Here is a 23,230-nt window from a genome sequence, read left to right as displayed (position 1 = left end):
TCATACGCTATCCCGCGCTACGCGTAACCTATTACTCCTACAGAAAAAAATGATAGGATCTTTGTGTGGGATATTTAATGTACTTAAATTTTGTACTGGAATCTCGATATTCGACCTATTATGGCCTCCACTGATTGGGCCGTTACACCACAAGCATAGCAGGCTATTTCGTTAACATGTTAATTTAAACGTGCACGTGAGGGTAACGAAAGAAAAACGACTTCTGTAAACTTTACGCTGAAACTAATTACGTTGATAATTCAATCCAAACTTAAGCCTTACAAGTACAGTAGTTTCGTAATCTGAAGGGCTGGCAAATACAACGATGTAAGTGTTTTATTTTATGCTGTTGAAATTCACAAAACTGTTAGGTAAAATTTGCACAGACGACAGTTTTACAATTTGTAAATGCTCTACTAAGCCGGTGGTGTAATGAGGCCAATCAATGAGAACCAAAAGAGGTTGAAGGTGTGAAATAATTTGCGCAATCACAAATTTTTGTATAGAGGCAGGATGGAGTGCCATGTACAATAAACTAGAAATCCTGATCGATCGGGACTTGAGCATATGATTGGGGCTGCGTGTGAAGGTCATTTTTATAAGTTTTTCTTCAGTAACTCGAATTTATCCCAGTACAAAATTTAACAACGATTTCTTACAAAAAGCGTCTATTCATTTTTTCTAATAGTAGGTGCGTAGCGACGGAGAGAATATGAAAATGTCGCGCGTGATTTGGTGGCCAGACATAATATTGCGGGTTGCCTAAAACGGCATTGGTAGGGGCAACTGAATCACTTGGTATTTCAGATAGAATTTACATCAAGTTCAGAGGTCTCACCGATTGTAGATTTTCAGCGTCACGTCCAAGGAAAGGGATTTAGTACAGTAAGTACTACAAGCAGTTTGCTGTCAAGGTATATGCAGCTGAACAGATAAATATCACTGAACGAATTTAATTTGTTTCTCAAAATTTGACTAATTTATTTAACAGATTTTTTACTGCACAATATTAGCTCACAGCTACTTCTTATCGCTTTTCACTCTCTACTGCTACAGGGAGGGCGCGCTGTTGCAGTTCTGACACACGGTACAGTCAGTGTCTTTTCCAAGAAATACGAAGAGAGTTAGCAGAGGGAGTCTCCTGCCGCGAATATTTTGGAAGGTGGCTTCCTGTTCTCACATATGCATTCCACCCTTTTCAGGTGTTCATCCATTAACAGCTTCATGGCAATGACTTTCAAAATCGGTTACAGCTATCCAAATAGCATATTATACGAACACTTCAAATTGAGATGGCGTTTCTATGTATGACTTCGCGAATTATTCATTGTTTTCAAACCACGTGCAAGTCAATCTTCACAAAGTGCAGTACTGGTCAGATGAAAACTCACTCTGTCTGAGAGAGGTGGATAACCTGCTACTCTAGTTTGTCTGCATGTGGTGCTGGAATTTCGAGAATCGCATCATTCGTCCTTATTTTATTGGTGCCATTCTAAACAGCCACAAGTATCTACAGTTCGCTCTGCACAGATAATTGCATACGTTTTTAATAGAACATTTTGAGACAGCTGGATCGTACTACTCTCAGTATTAATCAGGAAACTATATTGGCAGATCCATTTTAATTTTCAGCACTATTCTACTTCAGGAAATTGTCTTATGAAGGATCAACTTTGACCTGCGAGATACGTTTAAACTTTTCACTGTTCCCGAAACGAACAATTCATGTTTTGTAACTACAAAACATCGTCCATAAAAATTCCGAGACTCGACCACTGTATTGGATAATGCACGTTACTAACAGCCAATACACCACCTTTTGTTGGTTCCTAGACAGTTCTGCCGATAATACTAAACAACACAAAACAGGATATTTCTTTAAATTTAAAATAACACAAAAACACCATACTTCAGTTTTCTGTAGAAACAAATGTAATTCATTGGCTTGATGTCTAGCCCAACAAACGGTTCCACGAAATGTTATGAAACCTCTTACTTCCGAACACGATCAAGCTCAGTAAACTCTGACTCTGCTTTAGAAAACCGGAAAAGCAGAAGGATACGCCAGTGCACAACAGAGCACTTTCGAATTCGTTTAGGCTTTCTGAACTGGAGAAGAAATTTTGCTGGCCAAGAAAGTGCAATAATTTCCGAACACTTTAAAACAGCACATCCCCTCTGAAGCCAAACAATGCCAGCTGACTTTTCATTTCACGAGCAATAAACAGTCATACGAAACGCTTTTAACATTCAGGCCGTTCGCCAGTCAGCCTCAGAGATAGAATGTAGGCGCTTCCAAAGGACATATCCTGCTCCCACAAACGGCACGCTGTTGCAGAGTGTTACCTCAAGCTAGGACTTCTTGCAAGTTTATTCACAACAAATTACGGAAAACATCTGTAGTTATGGGGCAGTTTTCCACCTCTAGGTCGCCGTAGTAGGTTCTTGCAACAAATCCCTCAAGGATACAGGGTATTTTCCTGGCTCAATATTATATGAAAATCATCATGCATTTCTTTCATGCATTCTTTATAATGTATATGTTTTACACAGTATTTATTGACATCTACATCTACATCTACATCTACATCCATACTCCGCAACTGACGGTGTGTGGCGGAGGGTACCCTGAGTACCTCTATCGGCTCTCCCTTCTATTCCAGTCTCGTATTGTACGTGGAAAGAAGGATTGTCGGTATGCTTCTGTGTGGGCTCTAATCTCTCTGATTTTATCCTCATGGTCTCTCCGCGAGATATACGTAGGAGGGAGTAATATACTGCTTGACTCTTCGGTGAAGGTATGTTCTCGAAACTTTAACAAAAGCCCGCACCGAGCTACTGAGCGTCTCTCCTGCATTGGCTAATGCGGCACATTTCCTAAACAAATTAGAACTATTTTGAATATCTTTGAACCTGCTTAGGAATATTAAAAATTACAAAGAAATTGTTGCAGTTTGTTTCGTGAATGCTTGCTCAAAGTGAGGTACCATTTAATCCAATGTTATTCATATGAAGAGGACTACATTTTTACCAGATCTGCATAATATAATGGCTGAGGTGCTAGACCTATTTAAATCCATGTATTATGTATATTACAAGGATAAAAAATATCACATCTTACATTTTCAAAAGATGGTTCAAATGGCTCTAAGCACCATGGTACTTAACATCTGTGGTCATCAGTCCCCTAGACTTAGAACTACTTAAAGCTAACTAACCGAAGGACATCACACACATCCATGTCCGAGGCAGGATTCGAACATGCGACTGTAGCAGCAGCGCGGTTCTGGACTGAAGCGGCTAGAACCGCTCGGTCACAGCGGCCAGCTTACATTTTAATTTTTATAATTTGTTTTTCCAAATAAAATGTTACTTTTTCTATAATTTAGTTGATTCTGTGATAAAGCTTAGGTCTACTATAAGTATGGACTATTGCAAGATACAGAAAAAAATTAGAGCAATGCTTTATAAACTTTAGGAAATATTTGTACCTGAATTCTGAAAAAATACAATTTGCGGGAAGTTGTGAATGAAGATACGAGTCCACTTAAACTGTGGCTCAGAACATTCTTGAAGCATAGTCTTCATCCTGCAGCATTTCTCCATCTTCAAGCTTCCTCTTGGGATTCCTTTTAGCACTTCTTGCTTCTTTGGTAACTTGAATAGCGAATCTTTCAGCTTCATACATCAGTAGTCTGTCACACACAAGCAATTGATCTTCCATATTAGAGCCACATTTTATGCCTAAATTTCTCAGGACTTCCAACCTTCCTATCACTCCATAATTGAAACATATCACTGCATCTAGTACACCAGCTTTTAATGTATTTAGCCCTACAAAAACATTCTTGGGTAACATTTGCCATATGCAATGGCTGCAATTTTCATTTGTATTCTGAGTCCCCCCATGATGACATTTACTAAACAAGTCAGGGTCACTCAGGTCTCTAAAACTTGGTTTTATTTCATTCATAACAGGTTCAGGAAGAGAGTGCTTATGATGGTATATTTGACCACATTCTTTTGCCTTTTTGGTAACCACACCAAGAAAATGCTCCTTTACGGCTAAGTCCCTGAACAGGGTGGTCATCTGTGTACAGCTTATGAAAGTAGGTGGTCCACACAACCCATATTGTCACTCAATAACTTTAACGAAAAATTGTGGGAAACGCAGAAAGTTGAAAGATTATAAATACCTGGGGGTGATCTTCACAGAACGCATATTGAGTGGGTTAGAGATCAAACCGAGGATCCAAGTCTGAAAGCAATATTATTTCAGTCTCTATTAGCTTTCTAAATCTCGTAGTCTGTCAAGCAATTTCAAACTACAGCTGTACAAAATACTGTTTCATGTAGATAAAAGTACTCAATAATCAGACTGACAGTTAATTTGTACTACTATGGACACAGCAAAAGTTGAAAATCTGACAATTCTCATTTCAACTGTCTCATCAATATTTTGAACACAAAGAAGCTGAAGGCTGGATACAGTTGACTTATTGCATGGAACACTGAATGTTGTGAGAAAAAAAAAACAACATGGGGAACTTTGGCCGCTGAGTTTTCAGTTGACGCCACATGGGCGACTTGTGTGTCGATGATGATGAAATGATAATGAGGACAACACAACACCCCTACCCCAAGTGGTTGAATACCTCCAATCCAGCCAGGGATGAACCCAGGCCAGCTGCATGGCAGTTAGATGTGCGCACCACTCAGCTAAGGCCGGCATTACACTATCAAATTTCTTTGTCAAAGATTTGATTAAAGATGTGATCAAGTATTCCGTCAAATATATTTGATGAAGATCTTTGACGTAGCGCTAGAATGGGTATTACACTGCCATCATATTTTTCGTCAAAGTTCACGATGGCAGACATCAAAAACTTGTTATTAACCGCAGCAGTTGCATGTACCACAATTGCACTGTGTGCACATGCGGAAGAGAAGCGGGGAAAAAAAGGAAACATACCTGGGTGAAGCCGTAGGTTTTATGACGACATGATAAAAGCATTCAACAAAACTTGTTACGTGTGCTTATAGATTAGATTAGATTTGATTAGTTTTCGTTCCATAGATCCGTGTTGAGCAGATCCTCGTGGATGTGGAACATGGCACCTTTTTTTAAATTTTTTTAAGCTGAAATAGCAATACTAATAGTATAAATATATACAACACATCATTTGTTTCTATTAAAAAATTCGTCAATGGAGTAGAAGGAGTTGGCCACTAGTAAGTCTTTCAGGCTCCTTTTAAACTGATCTCTATTTGTAACTAAATTTTTTAGGTTTGCTGGCAAATTATTGAAGATGAGGGTTCCTGAGTTGTGGACCCCTTTTTGAACTAAAGTAAGTGCTTTTAAGTCCTTGTGCAGATCATTTTTGTTCCTGGTAATGTATGTAAGGACTGACCTGTTTGTTGGAAAAAGAGATATATTATTTAGGACCAATTTCATTAAGGAGTAAATATACTGAGAGGCAGTAGTTAGTATACCCAGTTCTTTGAAGAGGTTTCTACAAGACGTCCATGAGTTTGCTCCACAAATAATACGTATTACACGCTTTTGGACTCTGACAACTTTTGTTTGACTTGAAGAGTTACCCCAAAATATTATACCATATGACATTATGGAATGAAAGTAGGCAAAGTATGCAAGCTTTTTCACTTTTATGTCGCTTATGTCTGCTAGCACTCGAATTGCAAATACAGATTTGTTAAGGTCTTTCTGCAGTTCCGTGGCGTGCTCATCCCAACTGAATTTATTATCAAGTTGTAATCCCAGGAATTTAAGACTGTCAACCTCTTCTATCTGCCCTTCTTCGTACTTTATGCATATGCTGGGTGGAAACCGCTTACAGGTTCTGAATTGCATATAGTGAGTCTTTTCAAAGTTTAATGTCAGTGAGTTGGCTTTAAACCATTTATTAATATCCATGAAAATAACATTAGCAGATCTTTCTAGAACTACACTCAACATACTATTTATTGCAATACTTGTGTCATCTGCAAACAAAACGAACTCTACTTCTGGCAGTGTAACTGATGAGAGATCATTAATGTACACATGAAAAAGCAATGGCTCTAAGATGGATCCTTGTGGAACACCACATGTAATTTCTTCCCATTCTGATGATGACTAATGACTTAATTCACTAGTCCCTTGCACTGACACCCTTTGTTTCCGGTTAGCGAGGTATGACTTGAACCATTTTGCAGCACTGCCCATGACACCATAGAATTCTAATTTATTTAAAAGGATGTTGTGGTTTACACAATCGAATGCCTTTGACAAATCACAGAAAATACCTGCTGCTTGTAACTTGTTATTTAATGAATTAAGTACATTTTCAATGTAGGTGTAAATAGCCTTTTCGATATCAGAACCCTTCAGAAATCCAAACTGTGTTCTTGATAATATGTTATTTGTGGTCAGATGGTTGAGGAGCTGCCTGTGGATTACTTTTTCTAAAATTTTTGAGAATGCTGGCAAAAGTGAAATCGGTCTGTAGTTTGATGGCATCTCTTTATCCCCTTTCTTGAATAGAGGCTTAACATCTGCATATTTCAGCCAGTCAGGAAATGTCCCAGTTATAATTGACTGGTTACACAAGTAACTTAGAATTGTACTAAACTCACAAGAACATGCCTTAATTAACTTTGTTGATATTTCATCGTAACCACTAGAATGCTTTGTTTTCAAAGATTTTATTATGGAAGTTATTTCTTTTGGTGATGTGAGTGACATATTCATGTTCCTAAAGCTATTTGTAAAGGCTAGTTTCAGATATTCAAGGGCATTATTTACTGATCCTGACAATCCCATTCTATCAGTAATGGACATAAAGTACTTGTTAAATAGATTTGCCACACTATGCCCATCGGTTACTAATGTGTCATCTACCCTTAGTGCTATTTGCTCCTGTTCCTTTCTGCTTCTACCAGTCTCCTCTTTCACTATATCCCATATTGTTTTTATTTTGTTCCCTGACATTGCTATCTTCTTCTCGTAGTGTATTTGTTTAGATGCCTGAATTACTTTTTTTAATATTTTACAGTATTCCTTGTATTTAGCTAAATCAGCAGCATTGGAGCTATTCTTGATCGACAGATACATTTTCCTTTTTGTCTTACAGGAAATCTTTATTCCTTGTGTGATCCATGGTTTTATTATAGACTTCTGTTTAATTTGAGTAACTTTTAGAGGAAAACAGTTTTCAAACATGGTACTGACATTGTTCATGAATGTGTTATATTTTTCATTCATGTCATGAGCACTATAAACATCTTTCCAGTTCATATCTTTGAGCAGTTTTCTAAAACACTCAACTTTTGGTTGATTGAATACTCTCCTGTACTCAGATTTAGCACTCTTGATAATCTGCTTAGAATTTACATCTAAAACAAGGAGCTGCATGTCATGATCTGATAGTCCATTTATTACAGGTTTTATGATATGATTTTGTTCCTTTGATTTGTCTATAAAAATGTTATCAATGGCTGTCCTTGAGGATTTAGTGATCCTAGTTGGAAAGTTTACAGTGTGAGTTAGATTGAAAGACAATATTACTAACTGCAGTAAATGTTTACTGGGAGATTGAATTAGAAAATCTGTATTAATGTCACCAGCAATCAAAATTTCTTTGTTTCTTACTGTTAAATAACCCAAAAGAGCTTCTAGATGATTTATGAATTGATTATAATTTCCTGCAGGTGCTCGGTAAATAGTTCCTATTATATAGGATCTGTTATGGAACTCTACTTCTGTTGCACATGCTTCTAGATGCTGCTCTAAACAGAATTTATTGATGTCAATGTTCTTGAATTTATGGCTGTTTTTAATAAATGTGGCAACTCCTCCTCCCTCCATATCTACTCTGCAGAAATAGGAAGTTAGCTTGAATCCTGAAATGTCTAACATATCTATACCAGTGGTCACTTGATGTTCAGAGAGGCAGATTATGTCAATTTCGTTAGATGAATTTATTTCATCGATACAAATGAGTAGTTCATCAACTTTATTTCTAAGTCCTGGAATGTTCTTGTGTAATAAAGATAACTGATACTGCATACTAATGCGATTATAACTGCTTTGGTGAAGAAGAACTGGCAGTTTCTGATTACTTTCTGTTAAACATCGTTTAAATGGAGGTTGTATGCTAAAATCTGACTTCTGTTCGTCTATTTTCTCAAACTGAGTCTGTCTGCCACTCTCTCTTAAAACTCGTTTTCTATCCCTCTTCCCTATCCTAAAAAAGGCATCCCTCTGACACCTGTGAGCACTGGTATTTTACCACTTGTGACAGTGTCCCCCCTTAAGTTTTCTGCAATCAAGCCAGACAGTTTTCCCTTCCCTTTCCTATTGAGGTGAAGGCCATGCCTAGTGTAGTCCCTCCTATCAATAGCATCCACAGGAATCAAACCAATGTGGGACCCTATATCCGTCCTAAGCAGCCAATCCAACTCCAAGTTCACCCTCCCTACAGAAGAGTTCAAATGAGGCCGATCATGGCGTCTCAACACAGACACAAATCCCACACTCGTATGCTTCGTTGTTGATGCTATCTTCACCAGGTCACTCTCTAAGGAATATTCAGAGTCTCTGTCAATGCTGTTACCCGGACCACCCACTATAACCACGGCATCCTCCTTCGTGAAATCCTTCCATAGAGAACCTATATCCTCTGTTACCTGATCCAGATCTGCACTAGGCTTGAAAAAGTTTGTGACCTGGTACTCTGGACCTAGATTTTCCTGCAGTAGTTGGCCAACACCTCTACCATGGGAGCTACCTAACAACAGAACTTTCTTTCTCTTTACAAATTTCCCTATCTTTTTCAAGTCCTTGAAAGCTTGTTGTGCCCTTTCTACAGCTTCAGCTACATGAGGCTCATCTGATTCTGACTGAGGCAACAGGTCAAATCTATTTTCAAGATTTATCACAAAGCTGTCTGATGCTCTCCTTTGCCTGTTCCCCCTATTACCTGTTGCCACTTCCCACCTCTGTTCACCCTTCTTCCTCTTTAACCTGTCCAGATCCTCCCTTGCCTTGTCTAGGTCAGCTTGAAGAGCTGCAATTTTCCCTTCCTGTTCCAGTATTTTCCTATCTCTACTGCAGATTCTACAATACCACTGGTGAGCCTCATTTATGTCCCCATTTCCCACGCCACTACATTCGCCCCAATGAAAGAAACTACAACACCCATCACACCATACCCCGGAACTAACGATCCTACGGCATGTCACACACTTCTCACTCATGGCAAAAAACAGAAATCGTATAAACTGATTTAAGTACTGGCTAATACGTAAACAAAGGATCCTAGAAACTATTCAGGCAGATATAAATAAGTTGAAAGCGTAATGAAAAAAAAAACACTGGAGATTACATATAAGTTTAAGTTACTGTTTACTTACGATACGCACGCGTGAAATTAAGCCTAAAGTCTGTGCTATAGGCGCGAGAAGGAAAATAAACTTCTTGCCCCTTTTAATCTTATTTAACACTTCACCAACACTTCCACCAATGTAACAACACTTATAATATATTTATACCAACTGGAAACGTTTACCTATAAGTTTAATTCACTGCTTACTTACGATTCATGCGCGTGAAATTAGGCCTAGGATTCGTGCTACAGGCACGAGAAGAAAAATACGCTTCTTACACCGTTTAATCTTATTTTATACTTCACTAACACTTCCACTAATTCAACAAAACTTATATTTATAACACCTGTAGACGTTTAAAAATAGATTAATAACAACGCTTTTTATAATTATTTAGTGCAGCAAATACTCGAAGAGTCCGCGTCGGCGCAGTGTTGCCAACCGTAGTGGAGGATGTAAAGTCGTACATCAATTACTTAAGAATGGATGAGCATACATTTCTGTATGTGCTCAGTGAAGTGTATCCTCATATCACAAAGCACAATATTCACTTAAGAACTGCTACATCTGCAGAAGACAGGCTCACTGTAACACTCCGATTCCTCGATACAGGAGTTGTAAAGCGCCTCATCAGATTCATATATCTCTATTAATTTTGTAGTTGTTGGCACACACCAATTGTATTGTACTGGAATGTTTATAAAAACACTACAGACCACAGAATGCTGCAGCGATGCTAGAGCTCCATGTGGTAACATGTCACATTGCAGTAAACAGAAGACAAGCGACTTCTTTGATCAAATCTACAGCGAGGTCCTAGATTTGATCAAATATTGGACGACATATGACAAAGTTCCCTATTACACCATCAAATATCTTTGACAAAGATTTTTGACAAAGATATTGACAAAGAAATTTGATAGTGTAATACCGGTCTAAGGGACAGACCAGTTGGGTACAAAATTACATTTATTATATCTGTCCATCCTAAGGGCTAATACTTCCATGTAAGAGGCACTAGTGAAGAGTTAAAATGATTCACAGTGTGCCACATGACACGGGACAATAACGGTGTACAGGCATCACAAACACCCGAAACAGTTACAGTTGTTGTGGGCTGCACATACATAGGAGAATTAGTCTGCAAACTGACAGGAACTATCAGAGATTTGCTGCCCGAACAGACCCAGTGTTTTGATGACTATTCTAGATGTCTTTGTAGTGTGTTGCAAGTGAAGGCCATGAGCAAAAACCATGCTAGCAACAGAAGACAAGTGGCCAGTTTCAGAAAAATAGTGTACCATAATGAAATTTTGAACCCAGTTAGTCATCACAAAATACACAAAAACACCCTAGGAAAATCTCTGAAATTATATTATGCAGATAAGGTTAATTATTCAGTAGAATGTCAAGGATATATCTGTAGTTTCAAGAAACAGACATTTAGTTCCATAAATGTATGAAAAATAAATATCGCTAAATCATCTTTTGTTCCATCAAGCAATAACTTTAACCACTGGAGATGGATATTTTTTGCTTTCCACTCATTTTATTATCATGCCTACCATAAACTATATATTTTGTGTATATTAATATTTACAATAGACCGAAAACTAGGCTAAGAAAAGAAAGATCATCAACTACTTCTGTCTGAGATTAGTGCTTATTCTTTGCTGACTGACCAGTATGAAAGATCTTTGGAATCAGTCTTCTACATAAACCAATCTAATTTTATGATTGCAGGAGTGGCGCTAGGCAAGGGCTACAACTTGCCATGTCTCTCTACTCATGAGGTGCTTCCAGAACATGTACTACACGAAGCAGTAAGTAAATTGTAATTAAAAATATACTTCATCACTTACATGACAAATTAAATTAACTGGTTACAGTGAGGCGACTAAAATTATGGGATAGCGATAGGCACATATACAGATAGCGGCAGTATCGTGTACACAAGATATAAAAGGGCAGTGCATCGGCAGAGCTGTCATTTGTACTCAGGTGAATCGTGTGGAAAGTTTTCCGACGTTATTATTGCTGCATGACGGGAATTAACAGAGTCCAAACACACAATGGCACTTGGAGCTAGATGTATAGGACATTCCATTTCGGATATCGCTAGGGAATTGAATGTTCTGAGATACAAAGTGCGCCGAGACTACCAAATTTCACGCATTGTCTGTCAACACTGACAACGGAGTGGCCAACGGCCTACTCTTAACGCCCAAGACCAGCGGCGTTTTGCCCTGTGTGAAGTAACTACAGGAATGAATGTGGGGCGTGTGACGAACTGATGCGCGTGCCTTTGCTAACAGCACGACATCGCTCTCAGCGGCTCTCCTGGAATCGTGGCCATATCAGTGGCATCCTAGATGACTGGAAAACCCTGCCCTGGTCAGATGAGTCCCAATTTCACTTGGTAAAAGCTGATGGTGGGGTTCGAGTGTGGCGCAGAGCCCAAGAAGCCTTGGACCCAAGTTGTCAATAAGGCACTGTGAAAGCTTGTGATGGCTCCTTATTGGTGGGGCTGTGTTTCCATGGAACAGACTGAGTCTTCTGGTCCAACTGAACTGATAATTGACTGGAAATGTTTATGTTTCGCTACTTGAAGACCATTTGCAGCCATTCATGAATTTCATGTTGCCCATCAATGACGGAATTTTTGTGAATTACAATACTCACTGTCAGTACTTGTTTGAAGAACATTTCGGACAGTTCAAGAGAGTTGTTTGACCACCCACATTGTACGACACAAAGCCCATCGAGAATTTATGAGACGTAATCGAGAGGTCAGCTTGTGCAGAAAATCCTGATTCGGCAACAGTTTCGCAATTATGGACGCCTGTAGAGGCAGCACGGCTCAGGATTTCTGTAGGGGACTTCCGACGACTTGTTGAGTGCATGCCATGTTGAGTCGCTACACAATGCTGGGAAAAAGGAGGTCCGACGCGAAATTAGGAGGCATCCCATGACGACTTTTGTCAGCTCGGTCTATTTGCTCACTATTGATCCCGAAAATGCAGAATGATTTTCCACTTGGTTTCAAGAAAAACTATGAAGATGGTTCCTTAGTGACTGTAGTGACTAAGAACAATGTGTGAGACTCCAGGAACATTACAGTCTTAGACTTATAAGATGATTTTACCATTTTACATATGGGATAAAACTCTGAACCACTAAACATTATAGATTATAAAGAATAACTTACAGGTCAAGGTAACCAGTTATTGAGTTTTGCAGTTAGTGGTATTGATATATTTTTTGGCTGTGTTAGACGGTATTTCAGTAACTGCCGATACTATGGACCACCTGCTGCGACATTCAAACTCATAATATATGACCATAGCGACTCATATTTGTAAGCAAATAAGAGGTTATTTCCTTGGAGAGACAAATACATGATTCCAGCTTTCTTACATCTGTAGGAATAACTTCTTTTGACATGACTTACTTTACCTTATGTGATCAGGCCCAGATGGCTGTGCTCAGCTACAAGGATTGTGTTCCACTGGATTCTGTTTCCTGATTTCTGCCACCAACCAATCTGCAGCAAGGCTTCATGAATCAAGTCTCTTCTTTTCTTTGGTCTGCTTCATGGTCTTCATCTGTGGTGAACAAAATGTATGGATTTCAAAGGCCATCAATAGCAGTATTACAAAGGCGTTTCTGCCCCACTTTTGATATCAAATTGATATGCAAATTAATTAAATGTGACAGTTGATTGATTTATGACTTTGAACTATTATTCTGCTACATGGTTTTTCGGTGTAACCAGCCCCCCTCCCCTTAACCTACAATTCTGCTGAATATTTCATGGTCCCTTGAGGGTTGATTTATGACTGCCTGGGGATAATCAGTCCTTATGCGAAATGCTCATCATCCCTTTCCCCTCCTTCTCTCTACTGCACTTGGAAAAGGGACACTTGTTCAGTTCAGAGCCATTCTTACCCCTCTGGGGAAAGGCTCCAACCCCCCACTTTCCCCATGAACTCCCCACCTGGAAACTGGACAGAAAAATAAGTAGTCTATGCTATAGAGGAAGGAATACCACTCCATCCTTTTGCCGCAGGATAGAGTCCACTGGGATGTACTGAGAAGCACAGCCAACAGCTCATGGACAGTCCACTTTTCTAAACATTCATGGTGGTGTCTGTTTGTTCTATATCGTATCTCCCTAACACTTTCGCGCAACGACGCTCTGAGCGTGTTTTTTAGGGAATTGACTAGTTTGAACCTGGGACCTGTTGCTGGTAAGGAGACGCCAGACCACACATGACATGTAGAATTCAGAAGAGTTCAGTGAGACTAGCGATGATATAACCAAATACTTAATGATCTCAGCGTCAGCTCCACTGCACTCTCTGTAAAAGAATCTTACTACTAACTAAATTTAGTGGAAGGGGTTCAAGGCTTTCCTATTTTTAGTTAGCTGGTAAAATAACGCCGAAAAAGCAGTTACGTTTACCATTGGAAATTTTATTCTACTCACAAAACATTGTTTATAAATTGCACTACTGATAAAAGGAAATGTTTCAATACAGGATGGTAAAAACCAACTGCGTTCAACAAATATGTGAACGAATATTCCCTGAGTGGGTTTCCAAGTTCTACAATGGATCGAAGGGTGACATATGCCATTTCACATGTATAATCTAGGTTTAAATTAAGTTTCACAAAAGAGAAAACTATCAAAATGGTCTACAGTGACCCTCAATTATCTTTAATTACTTATCTAACTTGTCATCAATTACAGTGGCTGATGTGGCTTCTCAATAACTATATAAAAGAAAAATCATCGCGTTTCAGATCTGTTCTTCAAGTGGCAAATGTGAACAACATGAGTTTTAATTAACGATCGACACTAGTATTACGCAAAAAGGGGGTGTAACAGATGAGACTTCCGCAGTTCTGAGTGAAGCCTTATGCGCTCAAAAATGCGGCATCACGTGCGTTCATGTTTTTAAAGTTTGCAACGTAACAGAGACGCGAAACAGTCTCACGCTAAAACCTGCAGCTGGTGTGGTCCTTTTAGCGTTATCGTAAGATCTATACTGTTCTTCTGGAGGGCTCTATCTTTTAACATGGGCTGGGGGATGGTCCTAATGTAACAGCCATGCGAAAAGGCTCATGCTAAAACTTGCGGGTGGTAGTGGCCCTTTTTGTGTTATGGTAAGATCTATACTGTTTTTCTGGAGGGATCCAGCTTTTAACATGGGCTGGGGGGTGGTCCTTGACGTAACAGAGACGTGAAAAAGTCTCACGCTAAAACGTGCGCGTGGTAGTTTTAGAGGTAGGCTGCCGACGTGGGTGTCCAGTCCGTCCCTTATCGTAGGGCCTTCTAGCTTAACACAGCTCTGCTCTCAGCTTCTGTTCTCGTTTCTCCCCTCGGAACTGCGTCGGTCTCACGGTGGGAAGGTACGACATGCATTTAGGTGTTCTTGTGTTAGTCTGTGGTATTCCATTTGCTCACTCGTCACTCGTATTACTTTGGTTAATTTAATGTCATGATTTATTCGAAGCTATGTGACATACTACTGTGGGGGACGGATGACATTAGCTATTTAGTCCCCCTTAAACATCCCAACAACCACCACCACATACTACTGGATTTGCTTATCATGTCAGGGTTTCCATTGAAGGTGTTGGATTTGCCTGACACCTTACATATCACCACCCTTCGAACTTAATTTTTGCACTGAAGTTAGGCAATGATTGAATCGTTGTGTAAGTCAGTCAAAAATTATTCCGATGTCTAAATTTTGTTGCCTACTGTTCAGCCACGTTATTCTTTTCTATGCTAGTTTGTATTACTAATTTATATTTTTATATTCTTCCACATTATAATTGAAAATGACAAGAGAGGAATATTTTTATGCTATTATTAATTTTTAATTATTGTCTTTCCTTATTTAAGTGTGTAGTTTGTTTTTTAAGAAGTTTGTTATTGAAAGTGAGGAGTCTTTCACATCGATTTTCTTAGAAATATTGTTTTTATAAATATAGTAATTAAGTAAAATCTATTCCTAACACATTTTCTAAATATCATGTACAAGTAAAATGTTTTTGTTTCTAGACACTCATTTCAACATTGTTACACTAACAAGTAAGAATTATTTCCAAGAATTGCTTTGACAAAGAAATATACAAACACAAGTATCAAGATTCTATGCTAACAAATGGTACAAATGTTAAAAAAGGAAAACATCCAACAAGATAATTTTTTATTCTTTGTTTTTATAAGGAGAAAATAAGTAATATATATTTATTCTTTTATATTTATGAGGAGAAAATAAGTGGCATATTGTTTCTTCATATACTGTCCATTTGAGAACTAATGACTTATTTTTATCGATAGTCTATTGTTTACTTAAGTCCATATTCAACGACTGTTATTTTATAGTTTATTAGCTGTCTGGTGTGCTTAACTTATTTAGTTTTTTTTCCCACTTTTCTTTTGCACAATTCCTACATCACATAATTTGATTTCACACATTCACACAATCTTACGAATGTTTAAGCATGAGGTTGGCGAATGGTTTTGCACAAAGGTGATGGACTGGAGCGAGATGGATGTGGGCAAGTATTTCATGTACAGCTTCGTTCGTCGTTCCTTGTTGGCTTTGCAAGTGTGTGTTGCTGTTGTGGAGGTTCAAATGGTTCAAATGGCTCTGAGCACTATGGGACTCAACTGCTGTGGTCATCAGTCCCCTAGAACTTAGAACTACTTAAACCTAACTAACCTAAGGACATCACACACATCCATGCCCGAGGCAGGATTCGAACCTGCGACCTTAGCAGTCGCACGGTTCCGGACTGCGTGCCTAGAACCGCGAGACCACCGCGGCCGGCTGTGGAGGTACCATAATGGAAGGGAGCTGTGAGTGCAGAATCTCGTGGTTTAGTGGCTTTGTGTGCGTGAAAGTCATCGTTATGTGTCGCTGAATGCGGTCGTTTTTCGTTGTAATACCTCACAGACGACTAGTTTACAATAGGATAGAGATTTGGGAAGGTATGTCGTCTATTCTTCACCCATCTTCTTTCTTGGTCTCAATCTTGCGAATCTTCAACTTCTGTTCTTCCTGCTTTTTCTCTGCTTCTTACTTGCTTCTTGGTTCTTCTCTGGGCAGGATATGGAAATATTTCTCGTCGGGCCGTTTTTTTGCTCGCTCCGTTCATTCAGGGCTCGGAGACCCTTCCGGCGTTCGCCGTCCCAACGCGGTCCCATCGAGACTCAGCAGGGTTCCCCCTAGCGGGCTGATTTACTGCTCTACAAGGGCCCTCTGTTGGTGTCTCTGTCCTTCCCTTCTTTCGCTTGTAGGAATCGTGTCTTACTAATTACGTCCTTTTCTTTCTTGATACATCTCGCGTTGCAACTTGTGGGTCGGTGCATCTCTTCCTTGATGGAGTTTTTACAATGGTTCTTACAAAAAGTTTTGCTTATAATCATCTAACATATATCTAGTACCTACTTGTTTTACGCCTTCTTAAAAAGCTTTACAAATTTCGGCGCCCTTTCCATGTTACAATTCTAAGATATTTGGACTCTTAACGTCTACTCAAGAATCCTCAAATTCGTTTTTTTATTTTTGTGTTGTGTCGTGGTGTATGGAATTTTAGTATTTCATGCTGTTAGACTATCTACGCTTTATCCCTTCACCTTAATCTATGGTACTCTTGGTGTTATTATTGAAACTACTTTCTTTCCCACCTTCCTCTCGCTTCATTCTTTTTTTCTCCTGACGATCTTATCTGCAACATAATCTTGAAATATTGTGCTGATTATTTACCAGTAATAAAATTAATCTTCAAACTTTTTTATATGGCTCACAAGGTGAAGTCCTAAGGTTTTGCCTGTTTTTGGGTTCATTAGTTCCACAGCATTATCATGAGCAATTCAGCTAATTATGACAGGTCCTTTGTATGCAGCGTAAAACTTAAGTATTTTGTGTTTCTGTTTGCTGGAGAGATGGTGTGTTTTTACAAATACTTTCTGGCCTACTGAGAATGTTCTTTTAATTGCTGTTCTATCTCCTCTTTCTTTTCTTTTAATGGCTGCCTTTCTGATGTTGGAGAGTGCTGTTGCTATGATTTGTTTGTGCTGTCTACGTGGTACAATAGGAAATCTAACATTTTCTCTGGTTATGTTTGGGGGTTCAATATTTTTAAGTACAGTAACTGGAGGTAGTAGTGTAGTGCTATGTGACATTTCATTTATTACTTCTTGAAAATCTTTAAGGTATATATCCCAAGTGTTGTGTCTTTTGCCTGCATATAATCAGCATAAAGTGCCTATGTCCTTCATAGATCGTTCTGCTGGATTTACGCTAGGTTTGTACATAGATATGTAGATGGGTTTTATTTTGTGTTGTTTTAACGTGTTCTGCCATTGCACTGATTTGTATTGTGGGCCATTATCAGAAATTATTCGTTCTACTCGACCTACTTGTCTGAGAAAATTTTGTCTAAAGGCTTTACTTATTGCAAGACCTGTTGCTCGTTTTAATGGTGTTAAGTTAACATATTTAGAAGTAAGTTCCAAAACGACAAATATGAAAATATATCCATTTTTTGTGCGTGGGAGGGGCCCCATCAAATCTGTTGCACCTACACTCCTGGAAATTGAAATAAGAACACTGTAAATTCATTGTCCCAGGAAGGGGAAACTTTATTGACACATTGCTGGGGTCAGATACATCACATGATCACACTGACAGAACCACAGGCACATAGACACAGGCAACAGAGCATGCACAATGTCGGCACTAGTACACTGTGTATCAACCTTTCGCAGCAATGCAGGCTGCTATTCTCCCACGGAGACGATCGTAGAGATGCTGGATGTAGTCCTGTTGAACGGCTTGCCTTGCCATTTCCACCTGGCACCTCAATTGGACCAGCGTTCGTGCTGGACGTGCAGACTGCGTGAGACGACGCTTCATCCAGTCCCAAACATGCTCAATGGGGGACAGATCCGGAGATCTTGCTGGCCAGGGTAGTTGACTTACACCTTCTAGAGCACGTTGGGTGGCACGGGATACATGCGGACGTGCATTGTCCTGTTGGAACAGCAAGTTCCCTTGCCGGTCCAAGAATGGTAGAACGATGGGTTCGATGACGGTTTGGATGTACCGTGCACTATTCAGTGTCCCCTCGACGATCACCAGAGGTGTACGGCCAGTGTAGGAGATCACTCCCCACACCATGATGCCGGGTGTTGGCCCTGTGTGCCTCGGTCGTATGCAGTCCTGATTGTGGCGCTCACCTGCACGGCGCCAAACATGCATGCGACCATCATTGGCACCAAGGCAGAAGCGACTCTCATCGCTGAAGACGACACGTCTCCACTCGTCCCTCCATTCACGCCTGTCGCGACAACACTGGAGCGGGCTGCACGATGTTGGGGCGTGAGCGGAAGACGGCCTAACGGTGTGCGGGACCGTAGCCCAGCTTCATGAAGACGGTTGCGAATGGTCCTCGCCGATACCCCAGGAGCAACAGTGTCCCTAATTTGCTGGGAAGTGGCGGTGCGGTGCCCTACGGCACTGCGTAGGATCCTACGGTCTTGGCGTGCATCCGTGCGTCGCTGCGGTCCGGTCCCAGGTCGACGGGCACGTGCACCTTCCGCCGACCACTGGCGACAACATCGATGTTCTGTGGAGACCTCACGCCCCACCTGTTGAGCAATTCGGCAGTACGTCCACCTGGCCTCCCGCATGCCCACTATACGCCCTCGCTCAAAGTCCGTCAACTGCACATACGGTTCACGTCCACGGTGTCGCGGCATGCTACCAGTGTTAAAGACTGTGATGGAGCTCCGTATGCCACGGCAAACTGGCTGACACTGACAGCGGCGGTGCACGAATGCTGCGCAGCTAGCGCCATTCGACGGCCAGCACCGCGGTTCCTGGTGTGTCCGCTGTGCCATGCGTGTGATCATTGCTTGTACAGCCCTCTGGCAGTGTCCGGAGCAAGTATGGTGGGTCTGACACACCGGTATCAATGTGTTCTTTTTTCCATTTCCAGGAGTGTATTTGTTTTAATCTTTTAGGGGTTATTGGAAACATAGATGGTTTGGTTTGGAAAGGGACGTGTTTAGCCCTCATACTTATTTTGCATTGGACTAATACTGTTCTAATTCGTCTTTCCATATTAGGAAAATGGCTTGTTTGTTTTATTTTTAAAAAGCATTTCTTTGGTCCAAAGTGGCCATTACTTAAATGTGTTTACCATATGTACTTATTAATTAGTTCATCTGGGATATAAATTAACCATTCATTCGTTTCAACATTTAGTCTAAAAAGTAAAACATTGTTTTTTTACGAGATAGTGCTGTCGAATGTCTGGAAAATCCTTACTTCTCCACTTGTGTTTGATTCCTAGTATTTCGGGATCTTTGTCCTGTTCTTTGCCTATGTTTTTCAATGCTGTCGTAATGTAGTTTTCGAAAGGTACTTGTTTCATATAGTACATAGTAAACTGGTCTTCCGCTGCTTCCAAACCTATGTTATTGGATGCACCCTATGGACATCGTGATAAAGCATCTGCTAATATATTCGCTGGTCCTAGTATGTGTGTAATAGTGAAGTCAAACTCTTTTAGTATTAACATCCATCTGGCTAACCCCCCATGAGTTAGTTTGGAGGATAAAAGAAATTCTAATGCTTTGTGGTCAGTATATACTTTTGTTTTTCTTCCGAATAGGAAGTATCGAAAACGTTGGAAGCCCCATACAATGGCCAATGCTTCCAGCTCCGTGACTGAATAGTTTTTCTCGCTTTTTGTGAGTACCCGACTGGCAAAGGCAATTGTCCTATATGATCTTAGCCCTGCCTGTTCGTATTCTTGGAATAAAACAACTCCTAAACCTGTTTTAGCGCTATCAGTGGCCATACAAAATTTTTGTGTTAGATCAGGATGTGCTAAAATCGGTGCTGTTGTTAGTGCGTTTTTCACTTTTAAAAATTCTTCATTGGCTTGTTGATCCCATACCCATGGCGTGTTTTTTCCAGTCAGTGCACAGAGTCGATCCAAATAAATTTTTTATAGAATCCGGTGAGACTTAGAAATCCTCTGAGAGTTTTCTTATTATACGGAGTACAGAATTCTTTGATTGCCGTTAGTTTTTCTGGGTCGGGTATTACCCCTTTCTCGGAAATTATGTGTCTTAGAAATTTGACCTCTCACCTCCCAAATTTGGATTTTGTTATATTTACTGTGACCCCATGCTCTTTCATGATCTGTAAAACTGATTTAACGTGTCGTTGTGATGTTCCCAAGAGGGTTCTGCTATAATCACATCATCAACATAACAAGTAATTTTTTGTAAAATTTCAGGACTGAGTATAGTATTAAATCCCCTAATAAACGCTGATGATGATATGTTTAAACCAAATGGCAATCGTTTAAACTGGTAACATCTACCGAATACGATAAATGCTGTAAATTTTCTACATTCTGGGGCCAATTCTATTTGCCAGAAACTACTCCGTAAATCAATTGATGAAAATATCTTAGCACCGTGGAAGTTTTGTATCAATTCCTCTAATTTTTCTGGGCGATCTGTCTCAGTGATTACGATTGTGTTGATCTGTCTGGAATCAAGCACTAACCTGATGCTGCCATCTCGTTTTTGTACAATATGGAGCGGGCTGTTATATGTGGAGGTAGCTGGTTCAATAATATCGTCATCTAACATTGTAGATATCTCCTGGAATACTTTATTGCTGTAGCTTAATGGGATTGTATAGGATGGCACTCTAAATGGTTTGTGCTGTTTTACTTCAAACTTGTACTGAAAGTGTTTGATACTGCCAGTCTTAGGTAAAAATACCTCTGCTTTACCTCGTAAAATATCCTCTAATTCTCTTTTACTGTGTTCCGAAATACCTTGAACTTCTTGTAATTTTTCGTCGATTTCTTTATGGACTTCTAACATGAGTTGAGGCGATTCCTTCTTTGGTGTATACCATTCTAATTCTTCATCCTCTTTATCTCGCGTCATTCTTAATTGTTTGTTTATAACTGGTATCTCTTCTAATTTTAGCTTTTGCTCAAAGAGAAGTGTGACATTCCCGAATGTTACGCTACCTTTCCCCATATCTATTATCGCTCGTCTCTCATTTAAAAAATCTGCACCTATAATCAAATCTACATTTAGTTTAGGTATAATCAGGAAGTTGGCTTCGATCTTTTGACCTTGGCACGAAAGGGTTAACCATGTTTGTCTCGTAACTTCCGCAGCATTGTTTCTAATAGGACCTCTTGCTTTAATCTTACGTGTTTTCAGAACTGGCAATTCCTCATTGGCGTTACACTGCATGAATAAATTTTCTGAGATCGCAGACAGTTCACTTCCGCTATCAATTACAATATTGACTGGTATATGCTTTACCATGGCCTTCACAATTTGTTGAATTTGAAAGGGTTGGTTCTCTTCTTCTTCTTCTTGCATCAACGAATCCTCCACTGAATCATGCATGAGTCTTTTTAGGAATTTTCCTCGTGAATTCGAACTTTCTGTAGGATAAGCTTCGACTGCTACTTCTCTCTCTTTTATTTCCTCTTCTCTATTTCTTCCTTCATTTACGCTTTCTTCTACATCCTCTACTTTTTCCTCATCCTCGTCTATCTTCTCCTTCTTCGTCGCTACTTTCACATAATCGCATCTAAATGCTCTAATTATCGCTTCATAACTTCCTTCATTATATACGTGGGTTGTGTGCCCACTTGTAACTTATTTTCAACTTCTGTCGACTGCGCATTATCCTCATTGAATTCGCTTTCCCTGGTTTCCATCTCAAATAGCTCTGCAATACTCATTGCTTCGTCCTTTCTTCCTACATTCGTTGTGCATGCCTCTGGTAATTCATCCTCCTCGTCAGTATTCTCCCAATTAATTTCGTCCCAACACGATAATGTTATTTTCTTGTCTTCGTTTTCATCGGGTCCCTGCGGATTTGTTCCTTCCTTCTTCTCTTCTCGTGATAAGATTTTTACTTCTCTGTTCAAGGTGCTGCAATTGTCCTGGGTCGCTGCGTCATTCTCTTTGGCATGGGCGCTTAGTTGTCAATCCGAACGTTTATCGGGTTTTGGTGGTCTTACCTCAACCTCTTCTATCTGTATTCGCTTTTCTTGTTCAGCTTGTTGATAGTGGTTTCTTTGTTGATAAATTGTCGGTCTATTGGTTCTCCAGTACCTGTTCCGGTTGTCGCTATTCTCTCTATAATAGTTGTTGCCGTTCCTGGGTGAATTATAGTTATTGCCATATTCTCTTCTAAATCCATAACCGGTTCTTTGTTGAAATCTATTCTGGTTTCTTGGTGCGAAGTTATCACGTGGTTCGTAATTGTTTCTTCGTACTATGTCTTGTGGATTCCACTGCTTTTTGCTTTCGTTTTCACGTGCGCTTCGTCTTTTTCTTGCATCATCTTCCGAAAACATGAACTCTAGTTCTCTTAGAATACCTTTAAATGCTTCGACGTCGTTCCCTCCGCGACCTACTAATGATTGCTGGTATTTCAATGGTAGCTTCATCGTGCATAATTTAATCAACTCTCCGTCACTGTATGGTACATCTAAGCATTGATTTTTGTTTGCCATTAATTCGAAAAATTTCACGGGACTCTCCTCTCCTGAATTTTCAAAATACGGGTTCTGCAATAATTCGTACTTCACTCTGTTCTGTGCTTCGCTGGACCAATATTGTGAGAGAAACTTCTCTCTGAAATCTTCGTACTATCGGCATGTCGCTGCAACATTCTGCATGGTTGCTGCGACTGTTCCTGACATGTGTGCACATATAAAGTCTAATTTGTGTTCTAGTGTCCAGTGTTCTGGTAATCCT

The 23,230-nt window shown here is 39.8% G+C and overlaps 1 protein-coding gene across 2 annotated transcripts in view; it reads left to right on the top strand.

Moving 5' to 3' along the window:
• LOC126278566 (adhesion G-protein coupled receptor D1-like) overlaps positions 1 to 23,230 on the top strand; it is a 159,291-nt gene that overhangs the window by 47,653 nt on the left and 88,408 nt on the right. For both annotated transcript variants that reach the window (XM_049978767.1, XM_049978768.1), the window contains exon 2: positions 11,131 to 11,210. In XM_049978767.1, the coding sequence (XP_049834724.1) occupies positions 11,176 to 11,210 (35 nt within the window). In that variant the 5' untranslated portion in view covers positions 11,131 to 11,175. The remainder of the gene's footprint in view (positions 1 to 11,130; positions 11,211 to 23,230) is intronic.

The sequence above is a fragment of the Schistocerca gregaria genome, chromosome 6, assembly GCF_023897955.1.
Source record: "Schistocerca gregaria isolate iqSchGreg1 chromosome 6, iqSchGreg1.2, whole genome shotgun sequence".
In the NCBI taxonomy this organism is placed as follows: Eukaryota; Metazoa; Arthropoda; class Insecta; order Orthoptera; family Acrididae; genus Schistocerca; species Schistocerca gregaria.
Note: the sequence above shows the minus strand (reverse complement) of the source record. Positions and strands in the feature narration are given on the sequence as shown.